General features: G+C 45.8%; 1 protein-coding gene across 2 annotated transcripts in view; it reads left to right on the top strand.

Annotated features, from left to right (window-relative positions):
- The window catches only part of LOC102463015 (E3 ubiquitin-protein ligase MARCHF8), a 160,117-nt gene extending 151,709 nt beyond the window's left edge, over window positions 1-8,408 (top strand). Inside the window, exons 3-9 of one of the 2 annotated variants that reach the window (XM_075935712.1) lie at window positions 1,221-1,370; window positions 1,702-1,862; window positions 2,620-2,796; window positions 4,481-4,622; window positions 5,487-5,674; window positions 6,512-6,653; window positions 7,512-8,408. In XM_075935712.1, coding sequence (XP_075791827.1) covers window positions 1,221-1,370; window positions 1,702-1,862; window positions 2,620-2,796; window positions 4,481-4,622; window positions 5,487-5,674; window positions 6,512-6,653; window positions 7,512-7,693 — 1,142 coding nt within the window. In that variant the 3' untranslated portion in view covers window positions 7,694-8,408. The remainder of the gene's footprint in view (window positions 1-1,220; window positions 1,371-1,701; window positions 1,863-2,619; window positions 2,797-4,480; window positions 4,623-5,486; window positions 5,675-6,511; window positions 6,654-7,511) is intronic. The other variant, XM_006128746.4, reaches the window with a different exon arrangement.
- Window positions 8,409-14,003: the final 5,595 nt, after the last annotated feature.

Genomic DNA, 14,003 nt, shown 5'->3' with positions numbered 1-14,003 from the left:
CTGTGACCGTTTACGCTGTGCCAGAGAACAAAATGTGGCCATTGAGCATGACCACTAATGGGATTGTTTGCCAGTTCATAATTGCTATTAACAGCAAAGAGATCGAGGTGCGGGGTTTTGTTGCAAATACATATCGGCGTTGGTTAGGATCTCTAGCAGAACATCAATGCAACCATGTCTGAGTTCATGCTGAGTCTTTCAATGACCAATCTTTCCTTTGTCAGCCAACGGTCAGGGCTCCCTATATCTGTCCCTTAAGACCGGCTGAAGTTCTTTTAAATTGTGCTTGGTTCTGTTACAGCAACTGAAGGAGTCAGGTTAAAGCTTAAACAGTTACAGGTTTATTGAGGAAGCTTATAAATCATATGGTTACAATGGCTATTGCTCTATTTCTTAACTACTAGCAAAATATAGATCTTAAAAATGGTTACAAAGAAGATAAAGATAGAAAAATAGAAATAATGGTACCAAGTAACAGCTTACTCTTTCTATGTGTACACTTAAGACAGAGGACCACATCCAGGTACAATTTTTACCCCCTTCTGTGCCTCTCGACTCCAGCATGTCAGGCCAGGGCCGGTCCCTCAATTCCTAGGAAAGACGAAAATACGAGGTGGGCGTCCCCATAGAACCTCGGGAGGTCAAACACCTAACCCGACCAGCAGGTAGAGGGTAGAATGACACTCAAAGTGAGTGTGTGCTGGACCTATCTTTTATACTCATGGGGTCACGTATTTCTCTTTCTTATCTGTCATGCCAAATGGGGCTGGTCTGTCTTTTGTGAGACCAGTTCTTACAAGGGAGTTGTGAACTTAATTTACACTTGTAAGTGAGAATTGAGATGATTAAATTGGAAGTACTGGGGATTCTTTTCTCAGTGGGAAATTCCTCTCCCAGGGACTGTGTGTGTTCGAATCAACATGGGTGCCAGCCGGGGGCAGTTCTCACAGCCTCGAGGCCAGCTTATTGACTTAATCGCTCTCTCTCCACATATCTGTTTTTCCAGCTTCTCAGGATCAGATGACCCAGCATAGACTATGCTGATTTTATTGCTCCTTCTCTGTCCTGTATGCTTCAGGAACCTCAGAGAGGCAAATAAGATGGATGTGATGGGGGGGGAGGGGGTGTCTGTCTGGCTACATCCTTAGGTTAGAAAATTGGGGCAACTGAGTCTGTCCCTCTCCTCCCCACACCTCATTCCTGTCTTCTCCTGTTTCCAGGCATTATTTTCGCCAATGGGGAGCAGTGGAAGCAGCTTCGCAGATTTGTCCTCACAACCCTGAGAAATTTTGGGATGGGGAAGAAGAGCATTGAGATGCGAATCCAAGAGGAAGCCCGTTTTCTGGTGGAAAGGCTCAGAAACACGCATGGTGGGGATTTGCTGAGTCAGCTAAAGACTTTTGTTTTTCTCTGTTGGGAATATTAACTTTGGTTCAGCCATCTTGTAACTCCAGCCATTAGTGGTACATATGTCACCATGGGCTTTTCCTGTCCTCTCAGACCCTCCATCCACCAGGGGCCTTTTCTCTCCGCCCAAAACTCCCCAGCTGCCAGGGGGCTTTTATTCTCTCCCCCACTCCATGAATATTAGAGACCACCCTCTTGTCCTGGGGCCACAAGATCCAGAACTTCCCAGTAGCTGTGAGGCTGAAGGTGAATATACTGAATTAACAACTGGACTCTGGTTTTCTTTTGCTCCAGGGCAGCCCTTTGACCCTACCATCTGCTTCACGCACGCCGTCTCCAACGTCATCTCCTCCATCGTCTTTGGGGATCGGTTTGACTATGAAGATCAGAAATTTCTGACTTTAATTAATCTCCTAGAGGAAAACAATGACCTCGTGGGCTCTGTTCTGGTACAGGTGTGTTCAGGAGTTTCTTCCACTCTTCCCCTTTGTAACCAGGGAAAGGAGAAAATTTTTTTTCTTTTACTGTTCATTTCCCTTAAATGATTGTTATCTCCATTTCCCATAATGTTCCTGTTCTGGATCGGCTGCCTACCAAACCCAGCCTCAAACTTGTTTCTTGGGATTATTTAAATTCCTACAAAAACAATTCATTGGCTCTGAATTACGTTTGTTCAAGGACGCCCCATTGTAACGCAATTGGTAAAAATCTAGGAACTTGCCAATTAAAACATGAGCATCCAGACTATTACAGTTCTTTTAGATTTACAGTGGGCTATCTTTTTATGGTCATATTACCCACCTGAAAATCAAACTCCCTTTCGTTTCCAAGACACAACTACCCAGCACATATATTGCAGAAAACCTCACAAAAGCACGACCATATGTAAATGATCTGCTGGCACAACTCAGTAAAAATCACTGGTCATCAAGTCCAGCCCCCTGCCCAAGCACGGGATGTCTTTGTGTTGGAAGTAACAGAGTTTATTTGAATGGCTAAATCCAAACAAGGCGGCAGTTTATTGGAGGAGATACATGTGTACGGAATAGAATGAGTCAGTGATGATTGCAAAGTTCTTCAGGCTACTTTTGGCCAGGAAGGTAGCACAGAACTATTTTATTGTGGTTCTGTCATTGAGTCGGTTGGGTAAACACAGTGATTATTTGTTGTGTCCAGATCAGTCAAGAGGTGTTTTTCCTTTCGTCATTACAGGTGTACAATTTTTTCCCAACTTTCATGTCTTACATTCCGGGCCCTCACAAGAAGATGATTAACAGTTCTCAGGAGCTCATTAGTTTTGTTCGAGAGAGAATTAAGATGCACAAGGAGTCTCTGGATCCTAGCTGCCCTCGGGACTTCATCGATGCATTCCTCATCAAAATGGAAGAGGTATGTGAGGGCAGCAATTGTGGGATGGACTCTGCCTATCCTGGGTATTTCTCTCTCTGAAAGAAGACCTGCTTTGTGAACCTGGGATGTACGTTCTAATAGCCCCACCCTGCTTATCTCATTTGTGTGAGCAATGCTGGTGGGAGTACCCCAGTGGGTAAGACAGGCCAATACCTTGATCCATAACTGACACCAATTCTTCCCTCTCTCATCGATCAGACGCTCCTTCTTTGTGATGTCACAAAGCCCTCGCAGCTGTTGGGTATGAATCCTAGAACTGGAAGGGACCTTGGGAGGTCATCGAGTCCAGTCTCCTGCCTCCTTGCCCCACGGCAGGACCAAGCAGTATCTAGATCGGTGTGGCCAACCTGTTACAGGCAAAGAGCCAAAATATTTGTGCATATAGCACGAAGAGCCGGTGGGGTGGGGGGTGGGAGGAAAGTTGTAGAACCAAAAAAAAAAAAAGTTGGGGACTGCCCCGAGCCCCCAGATGCATTTGGTTGTTGAGAAAAAGGGGGCTGACCCTTTAAGAAATGCAGTTACAGACTTTTTTTGGCCACATCAGGCTCCTGCTGGCCATCACCATCTTGAAAAATCCATTTTGAATGGCCGCACGAGATGGCTCCCGTGTCCTGATGAGCACAGGTAACTGGGGGCCATTTTCAGGGATGCAGGGGTGGCTTCATGAGCCACACTTTGAGGGGGGAAAGAGCTGCATGCGGATTGGCCATGGAATGGAGATTCCACCATCCCCCTAGGATATCCAAAGCACTTGGCCATGTGTAGATTGGCTCTGTATGGAATATAGCCATTGAAAGGATTTTTAGTAAGTGAGTGGACAGAGGCACTTTTACTGCTGTGTTAGCATCAGTGGGATTAGCACAAGAAAGCAGTTTCAAATGGCAGCCTTTGGCCGCACCTACAAACCTAACCTACTACCAACTTATTTAGAAACACGTTCTGCAAATCCCCTGCAGTACTTTGCAACAGCAGCCTCTTGGGCGTTCCATCAGGGCATCCCTGGGTCAGCAGGTAGCCAGGCATTTGCATTTTCAGTGGGGATTTTGCTTCCTTTGGTGCATTTGGTCCTGCCATGAGAGCATGGGACCTCTCGAGGTCCCTTCCAGTCCTAGTATTCTATGATTCTATCAAACTCACTCTATTGGGCTCTCAGGATAAAAATGACTTAGAAATATTTGGTTTCCTCTCTAGTTCAAGGTTTTCCAGCCATTCGTGCTTCTAAGGTGAACAAAATAGGAAAGCAAAGGAAAGCAGCCAGAAGTGTAATGTGAATAGTTAGAAATACAGATGGAAACTAACTTGAAATCCTCCAGACGTATGAGGGGTGGCCGTGTTAGTCTGTAACGGGAATAGGGTAAAAAACAAGGAGCACCTTAGAGACTAGCAAGACACGTGGACGGTATCACGAGCTTTCGTGGGCACAGCTCAGTTCTTCAGATGAACCAGTTCTCCTCTCTTACAAAGACCACAGATTTGCCTTGCAATATGCCCCCAAAATCTGTGCTCACAGTGCTACTGGAATCGTCAGGGCTGGGGCCTGGTTTTGGTGAAGGATTTTCATTAAGACACCAGATGGGTCACAGAGCAGGGAGAAGATGAGGGGTTGGGCCTGTGTGACAGTCTTCCCCCGATGATCAAACAACTCTAACAAAACTCTCTTCAGGAACGACAGAACGGCCAGTCGGTTTTTAACACTGATAACTTGGTAAGAAGCACGATAGATTTATTCATGGCTGGAACAGGGACCACCAGCACCACCCTGAGACACGGATTGCTGCTGCTTCTGAAATACCCAGACGTAGAAGGTACCACCCAGAGAGACGCACACCATTTTTAGATTTGGGGAAATGAGGGGATTGCAGGCCTCCAGGTATGTCAGATCCCTGGCCCTCTAGTCACCAGATCAAATCTAGCTTCGGCTGGAGGTGGTGCATCTCACCACAGTGTAGGCTGGTCACTGGATGACGGGAAAGGTGTGTGGGGATGGGTGTTTTAGTTCAGTGGGCGTGGGCAGGTGTCTGCATGGGAGAAGCACCATCACACCTGCCATTGTTCCACCTCCTCATAGGCGGTCTCAGCACCGGGCCTTCAGATTGAAGCGGGCCACCGTGACTGGATTCCTTGTCACCTCCCAGTCCCTGTTGAGGCTCACAGGCCAGAGAAAGTTGTATATGTGTGTGTCTGCACTGCCGCTGGCCAGATGGTGCCTGGTTTGTGGGTAACAGGTATCCCCGGGCTCTCCGGCGAACACCATCCCCTCACACAAAGGCAAAGACGTTTCATGTTCGGATGTAATCCGTGCTAGAGATGTATTAAAACCCAGCTAGCCCCAGTGCTCATTCTTACCTCACGGGCTGCCTCCGAGCTCATGTGGATGATTGTTTTTGCTGGGGTGAAATCTTAGGCCTCAATCCTTTGCTTAGCAGTTTATGTAGACTAGCGATACCATGACACTGTGCTCTGCGCATAACGAGGCCTGGGCAGTATCACTGTGCCATAGGTACATTGTTGGTCCTTTCTCCTAGATACCATGTACAGTAGTTTCTGGGAAAACCAAAACAGTTTTGTTGTAGTTCCAATATTGGACCTGTGTATTTCTGGCAGTGTGGCAGAAAGTATGAAAATCCTAGTCTTTAGCTTTATAGTCAACATCATTCGTTTGGATACAGAGAAAGTTCACGAAGAGATTGACCGTGTGATTGGCCGAAACCGAAGTCCATGCACGATGGACCGAAGCCAGATGCCCTACACGGATGCCGTGATCCATGAGATCCAGAGATTTGTTAACCTGGTCCCCTTCAGCATCCCACACGCAGTGACCAAAGACGTTCGCTTCAGAGAATATGTCATCCCCAAGGTTTGTACTAATGTTTCTCTGAAAAATCCAGATTTTCTATCCTTTCCCTTTTGAAGTATTCACAGTAGAAATGTTTGGAACGTGGCAGGTGTTTTTTTCACAATTACCAACAATTTTCCAGTTTTGACTGGCATGAAGAACCCTGTGTTCTGCAGGCTCAACTGCCCTTCCTGAAGAAAGGTTTAGAACCATGTTGACCTTTTTAGATATGGAATTGACATCAGGTAGAGTGTCAGGTAGTCCTTTTCTAGGAGGTCAGTTTCTGGAATGGTTCCATCCTCACCAAGCTTTAGACATACTGAGGTGTTAATATGCCCCACAACTCAGGGCCTAGCTTGCCAATTGAGTTTCAGTTTGAGCAGTATAGGGCATTTTCAGCATTATTATGTTGCTGTTAGTTATGAGGAAATGATTGGTTTGATGAGTAAATTATAAAGACAAAGGAAACGCAAATGTTTCCGACAATGGGAGGAAAGATGTATCAAATATTTCCGAAACAAAATACAGGACTATGTAGCACTTTAAAGACTAACAAGATGGTTTATTAGATGATGAGCTTTCGTGGGCCAGGTCCACTTCATCAGATCAAATATTTCCGACTTTCCAATGAGATTCCAGGGTCTCATTGTTCCAGGTGGGCTGCAGTTTGGTGGGGTTACCTTTTCTCATGGGATCAGAGTGTTTCTACTTCTGGCTGAAGGCATGAACTTCCAGGGGATGCAAAAGGGCATGAAGGAAAGAAAAACGTGTCTTCCTGGCCAGCTCAGTGAATTCTGGAGACTTTTCACTGTGGACTCCGGCCACTTACACTTTCTTTATCTGTGCTTACTAAACCAGGGCACTACGGTATTCCCATCTCTGGAATCAGTCCTACATGACGGCAAGGAATTCCCAAACCCAGAGCAATTTAACCCAGGACATTTTTTGGATGAAAATGGTGCTTTTAAGAAGAGTGACTTCTTCATGCCTTTTTCTGCAGGTAAAATATTTATTTCAGTTTCCAGACCATTCTTTCTTAGCTTTGTCTTGAGTATACAAAGAGTCCTCAAATTGTAGTTTGCAGAACATTTTCGGGCTATCCCTTAGGCATAGCCTCTTCCCACAGCGTTACTCTCTCCTCTGCCTGGCCTCGTCATGTTATCCTTTGTCGGTGTCAGCTTGCTGTGGACAAATTGTGATGGAATGCGCACGCAAGAGTAAAAATGAAGGGATTACCATGCAACAGGGCAGAAGCTGGTAGAAATTATTAGGGGCTGCTTAGCATCTCTCTCACGCTGTTAAAAAGCTTGGTATGATGGCTGCCTTTCTCCTATTATTCAGCATGCCTGTTCATCCCTTCTTGTTATTTCTGCCTTCCACTTAAGAACCTACATGGAGGGGCTTGGGCAGAGGGCTGCACTTGATGGTCTTCTGAGCTTTCTTCGAGATCTATGGTTCTATGATTCTTACCATTTCCATAAATGTATTTGCTGGCTTACAACCTGCATTCCTCAAACCCCATATCTTCCCACCTTTCTCCACATACTGGTATTCAAAGGGCTACTTACAAGGAACTCAGCCTTTAAAATGGTCTATTAGTGACTTCTGAAGACCCCAAATATTTTCACAGCTTCCTGAACTCTAAGAGATGGCCATTATCTTTCATGTAGTTACCATGGAAAACGAGTGGTCTTGTAGCACCTTGGAGACTAACAAATATAGACATACTATCATGAGCTTTTGTGGGCAAAACCCACCGTGAGTCACTCTGTGCATCACACATCCTTTGTAACAGTATTTAAAGTAGGTTGCAAAGAAAGATCTTCTGCATCTCTTCAAAATTCCTTTTTCCTTGCAGGGAAACGAATATGCGCGGGAGAGGGACTGGCTCGGATGGAGCTCTTTTTGGTCCTGACAGTGATTTTGCAGAATTTTACCTTGAAACCTCTCATTGACCCCAAAGACATTGATATAACTTCAATACCAAGTTTTTTGTTACTTGTACCAAAACCATACCGGCTCTGTGTTTTGCCTCGATAGAGACCATGAAAAGCCACCTTAGTGTCCTAGACCAGTGCATGAATTTGATTGTCTATGATTTTGGTCTCATTAGTACAGTGACGCAAATGAACTCCTTGTCTTAAACCAGTGAGATAAATAACTTGTTTTTTAAGCAACTGTGATTTAACAAAATTAAGTGCAATACCCAAAAATAACTACCTGCTTGACTCCGAAGGCATGTACAATAACCCAGCAGTGTTCTCAGACGGGCTCAGACTCTGCTCTTGACTTAAGCTGGATATGTTTTCTGTTCAATTGTGATTCAGTTGGCAATGACGGAGACTTCTTTTGACAGTCACGAAAGCTGCTTTCTTTTACAAGGAGGCTGGTAATGGTGTCCAGCCCTTGAGCTCTGATCAGCCAATTAGAGGTAACCGTGGTGATGTAATGCCTGTGATTGGATGTTCTGCTGCGATGAGGCGTTTCTGAAGCAGTGGGCTGACCTAGCATTCTCTTTCCCTTGTTGTTCATGTAATTTCAACGATGGTCTATTAAACTATTAACAATGACCTATTAAACTTTCACTTAATAAAAAGTGGCCCTGGGAACTCTGCTGCAGCCCTTCAAGCCCTTTTTCGACCGCTGACAACCTCATTTTACGAGGAAGGAAGAATGCCTTTTTTTGAAAGTGCTCTTTTGAAAAAAGGTGCTATGTAATGCAAACTGTGCTTTTTCAAAAGAGAGTATCCAGACTGCCTTAGTATTCTTTGAGGAAGTTAATAAACATGTGGACAAGGGAGATCCACTGGATATAGTGTACCTAGATTTCCAGAAATCCTTTGCCAAGGTCCCTCACAAAAGTCTTTTAAGTAAAGCAAGTTGTCATGGGATAAGAGGGAAGGTCCTCTCTTGGACTGATAACTGGTTAAAATAGAGGAAACAAAGGGTAGGAATCAATTATAAGTTTTCAGAATGGAGAGAAGTAACTAGTAGTGCCCCACAATTCAATCGCGGTTTAAATGTTCTGGAGAAAGGATTAAACAGTGAGGTGTCAAACTTTGGAGATGATACTAAACTGTGCAGTGTTCAGCAGCAGTCAAAAAAAGTGAATAGAATGCTAGGAATCATCAGAAAAGGGCTAGAGAACAAGACAGAGAACGTAAATCCATGGTACACCCACATCTTCAATACTGCATACAGCTGTGGATGCCTCATCTAAAAAAAGATAGATTGGCATTGGAAAAGGTTAAAAAAAGTAACAATAATGATGAGGGATTTGGTAAGGGCCCCATATGAAGAGAGATTAAAAGAGACTGGGACATTTCATCTTGGAAAAGAGGAGACTAAGGGGGGATATGGTAGAGGTTTACAAACAAAAGGAAGTTTTTCTTCACGCAGCGCTCAGTCAACCTGTGGAACTCCTTGCCAGAGGATGTTGTGAATACCAGGACTTGAATAGAGTTCAAAAAAGGACTAGATAAATTAAAGCAGGTTAGGACTAGATAAATTCATGGCTATTAGCTAGAATGGGTAGGAATGGTGTCCCTAGCCTCTGTTTGTCAGAGGCTGGAAATGGATGACAGGAGAGGGAATCAGGTGATGATTACCTGTTGTGTTCACTCCCTCTGGGGTACCTGGCATAGACAGGATACTGGGCTAGATGGACCTTTGTTCTGACCCAGTGTGGCCATTCTTATGTTCTTATGCAAAGCTAAGTTGTAAGCAAGAGGCAGGCCCTGCTCACAGAAACTGGGAGGAACAGAGCTGATGACAGCAGTGAGGGAGAGTTGGGCTCCCCAGCTCTGCTTTGGCTTCCCACTTGGCCAGGGACAGGACCTCTGGGAGAACAAGATGGCCTTTGATGATGAGGGACACTGGGGGCTTCTCCCCCACTCCTTTCTGAGAATGCGCTGGCTTCACTGATATAAGCCATAGGTGAAAGGTCAGGGCGGGATGTGGGACTCTTGAATAACCAAAAAATGAGGTTTACGTGGCTTTTCGAAAAAGGGGGAGTTCCCAAAAAAACCGTGTCCCGACTACTTTTGAAAGTGAGATCGGAAATTCCCATGGAATTTGCATATCCTCTTTCGAAACTTCAGTGTAGTCTAGACGATCCCTAAGTGTGATTGAGGATGGTGAGAGTGAGTTTCCTCCTCCCCCACCTTCCAGAGCAGGTTAAAGCAACTAAAGACATTACCGTCGTTACCTCGTGGTCCCAATCCTTGTTAGGCCAAGGTTAGTTGTACGCTTGCAACATTGATCATCTATCCATGGCTTAAATCCTGGAGAGGAACATGAAAAGGAATCATCATTACGCACACGTATCATGTTCTAGCTGGCGCCACACCTCTGGGACATATTCAACCGCATGGGCAGAGAGAGAGCGAGTCATTTCACCATAGTTTGGGCAATTTTACAGTGATTCTGTATAGGATTAGTTGCCATGCTCTAACAATGAGAACACAATGAGAAGTGGAGATGTGAAATTAGTAAGAGTTCAAAGGACTTCATTTGCAGTGTTCTAACACTGTTTATCTCCTTAACACAGCAGAACTGAGAGCTCCTATTGGTGAATTGCTTGCACCCGCTTTTGCGCTATAAAGTATTAAAAGGGAGACGTCTGAAATACAAAGTAATCCATGTTAGCCCCCAGAGCCATTGCTACACCTGACAAAGGAACCGCTTGGAGCAACCACTGTTTTCCTGGTCATTTGTGTCTCTTGCTTCCTCTTCCTCTCCGTGTGGAGAAAGACGCCTGGAAGTGGGAAGCTGCCGCCTGATCCTGTTGCTTTTCCCTGTTGCAAGGGGATGTGGATTGAAACGGCTTTAAACACTAAGGAGCGGGGATCACCACATGGGAGTGTAAAGGGTTTGTTTATTCAGTTAAAACTGGGGAAGGAGGGAGGAGAATCTCACTCATACACTCAAAGACACTCACAGTCCCAGGCAGGATGACAAGACGAGCAGAAGGCAGTTCATGTTGTTAGTTGACTCCTAAGCTGATCTGCTGGCCAGGCGATCCGAGCAAGGGGCATTCTGGGAGGCTCTGCTTGATGGTCAACCCCCCGTGTCTCCTTTAAGGATCAGCCACATGCAGCTTCTGAGTCTCTGGCTTCTTGGGGCCGTGTGCACGCCCTGTGGGGGGGCCGTGTGCACGCCCTGTGGGGGGGCCGTGTGCACGCCCTGTGGGGGGGCCGTGTGCACGCCCTGCGGGGGGTCCGTGTGCACTGTTGTTTACTCCTGTTGTTTACCTCAGAGTTTTCCCGCCTCTGGTGTCCACCTCAGTCATTCTTCTGCTCACTCAGGGAAGGGAGGAGGGTTAACAGATAACACTTCAACAGGTTAGGGAGGCAAATAACATCAACAACAGAAAGAGAACAACATCCATTTTAGCTCTCCCCTTGCTCCTCCTCTGCCTCCAACATTCCCCTCGTTGGGAACATGCTGCAGCTGAGCGAGAAGAGCTTGCCCCAGCATGTAGAGGAGGTAAGGGTGTTCTCTTGGTATCCGTTGCTGGGTTGGTAGCAGGCATTTAGTTCAGCCTTGCTCAAACCCAGCCTGGTGGGAGACTAATGGGGGATATGATGGAGGTGACAAGAACAGGAGTGCTAACCAGCACGCAGTGATTAAGGGGTTAACTCAGGTACCTAGCAAAGGTGTTTTAGTCGGTGGGGATATGGGGGTTAGGGCAAACAGCCAATAAAAATGGAGATCAGAATTTCAAACTGGGTGAGAGGGAATTTTCTCTCTCTCTTTTTTGAGATCAGACCAGTTTCTCCCGGGTATTGAGGGTGAAGGGAGATGCGTTCTCTCTCCAAGAACGGACTTGAAATATGTAAGTAGGGAAAAGTTTAGCAAGTCCATCAGGGTTTATTGTTTTCCTGGTGAGGAGGTTTGGAGATCATGTCTGAGCTGGCTAATTGTTTTTCTCTTTTTTAACTAAGGATTACAGGGATTTTCCCTGAGTTTATGACATTTGTGGCTGTTTACCACCTAGCCAATTTACTGTGCTTGCAACAGTAGGTTTCTTATGGTGTCAAAACGGTGATTGGGGAGATAGGTTCGAACTATTGTGGAGTCTATACGAGCCCCTATGAGCTCCAAAGATTGTGTGGGGCGTAATATGGATTTCTGCTTCTTGATAATGAAGCTCAGCAACTGAAGCAGAAGCGTGGTCTATGTGAATGTGATCATGTCTTTAATGGGCCATTGTGAGGAACCTCAGATAAGACAATCGTCTAGATAAGGGAATATTGTGATCCCATTGCGTCTTAGTTATACTGTGGCCACTGCAAGGGTCTTGGAAAAGACTCTGGGGGCAGAGGAGAGTCCGAATGTAAGGACTCTGGTCTGAGGCTGCCGTGAATTGAAGGAAGCGCTTGTGTGGGGGGGGGTGTATTGTGATGTGAAAATATGCATCTTGAAGGTCGAGGGGTGCGAACCAGTCCCCCCTCCCCAATGCTGGAATTATTGTGGTGAGCCTGACCAAGCATTGCCTGCAAAGATATTTTTTATTTAAGTGGCTTAGGTCCAAGATAGTTCTCCAACCTCCTATTCTCTTTTTGGTGAGAAAGTAGTGAGAAGAAAACGCCCTCCATTTGTATTTTTCGGAGACCTGCTCTATGGCTCCTATTTTGAGAAGGTGTAAAACCTCCTGGTGGAGCAGAGTCTCATGAGAGGGGTCCCGGAAGAGGGTGGGGAGGTTGGAGGAATTGCTGTGAAAGGGATAGAATAACCACGGCTGACAATTTCCAGGACCCACCGGCCTGTGGTGATTGCTGCCTATTGATTGTAGAAGGGGTGCAATAAAGGAAGGGATAAAGACAAAAGTCTCTCACCAGGCTGGAATTTTTTGTTGTCAAATCTGGGTGATTTTCCTAATCAGTCACATTGCAGAGCAAACACTCTGAGGCTGTGTCTAGACTGCATCCCTTTTTCGTAAAAGGGATGCAAATTAGATCTATCGCCATTGCAAATGAAGTGGGGATTTAAATCTCCCCCGCTTCATTAGCATAAAAATGGCTGCCGCTTTTTTCTGGCTCGGAGCTTTGCCGGAAAAAAGCGCCAGTCTAGACGCGGATCTTTTGGAAAATAAAGCCTTTTCCGAAAGATCCCTTATCCCTCATTTTAAGAGCCATTCCTCATTTTAAGAGGGATAAGGGATCTTTCGGAAAAGGCAAAGCTCCGAGCCGGAAAAAAGCTGCAGCCATTTTTATGCTAATGAAGCGGGGGAGATTTAAATCCCTGCTTCATTTGCAATTGCGATAGGTCTAATTTGCATCCCTTTTATGAAAAAGGGATGCAGTCTAGACACAGCCTGACTGTTTTATAACCAAAAGGTAGGTTTTGGTGGCAAAATGTGCCATAGTAAACAAACTCAGAGAAGCAAGGAGAGCAGGAGACCCAGGTTAGAGAAAAAGATGAGCTTTGACTTGAAACAAGAGCAAGTATGGGTGAGTTTGCAGTACGCTATCATGCATTAGAACTAGTGATATGTGTGTTTTTCTCATTTTAATTCTGTAGCTTACTTGGATCTGTCTGTTTTCACTTGCAAGCACTTACATCCTACTGTTTGTACTCAATCAAGTCACTTTTATTTACTATCTAGCTCAGTATAAAGTTCTAGCTCATTTGCAAAGTTCCAGGAACGTGGCCTTGTCCACAAAGAATTTCTGTAGCCTCCATTTATCGTCCCATGTCTGCAACGCATAACGGTCCCAGCAGTGTGAGCTCGTCTCACGGCACTCGGGCTGGTGTTGCACTGTGTCCAGAGGATTGACTGGCTCTGGTGCTAGCATCAGCACCAGGCCTTGCATGAGCAGGGCCTCCATGCCATGCCTAGCTTGGTGCCAGTCCTCTTCCTGGAAGAGGGACTGGCGTACGCTCTCCAAGCACTGCAGCATTGGGCACCCTACAGCATACTTCACCATCACAATGGCTGCTGCAAACCGGGATCTGGGCTTGTATTGCTATGACGTCTGTAAAGACAAGGAGGGCATCTAAAGGCATGAGCACACTGCCTCCCCTTTATCTCACTTGGGCGGGGGGAGGAGGAAGAAGAGACTAGATGAGTGTATTACAGGATGCTGACGACATGAGCCCATAACCACCCGCTACACAGTTTTGGTCACAGCGGGCACTATGAGCAAAGCCCAGAAGGCAAAGCTACCCATGGTGCATTGCTCTGAGTCGATCGTAGGCTCCTGACATGGGATGCGCAACTTGGACTACATTTGTTTTATCTCCGTGTGAGGACATGGACTTTTGACTTCATAAAATCAGGTGGTAAGAAATCAACCATATTAGATTCGACCTTAACTTGTAGTGTAGACACACCCTCAGAGTCTTA

Source organism: Pelodiscus sinensis, chromosome 8 (assembly GCF_049634645.1).
Source record: "Pelodiscus sinensis isolate JC-2024 chromosome 8, ASM4963464v1, whole genome shotgun sequence".
Lineage (NCBI taxonomy): Eukaryota > Metazoa > Chordata > Testudines > Trionychidae > Pelodiscus > Pelodiscus sinensis.
Note: the sequence above shows the minus strand (reverse complement) of the source record. Positions and strands in the feature narration are given on the sequence as shown.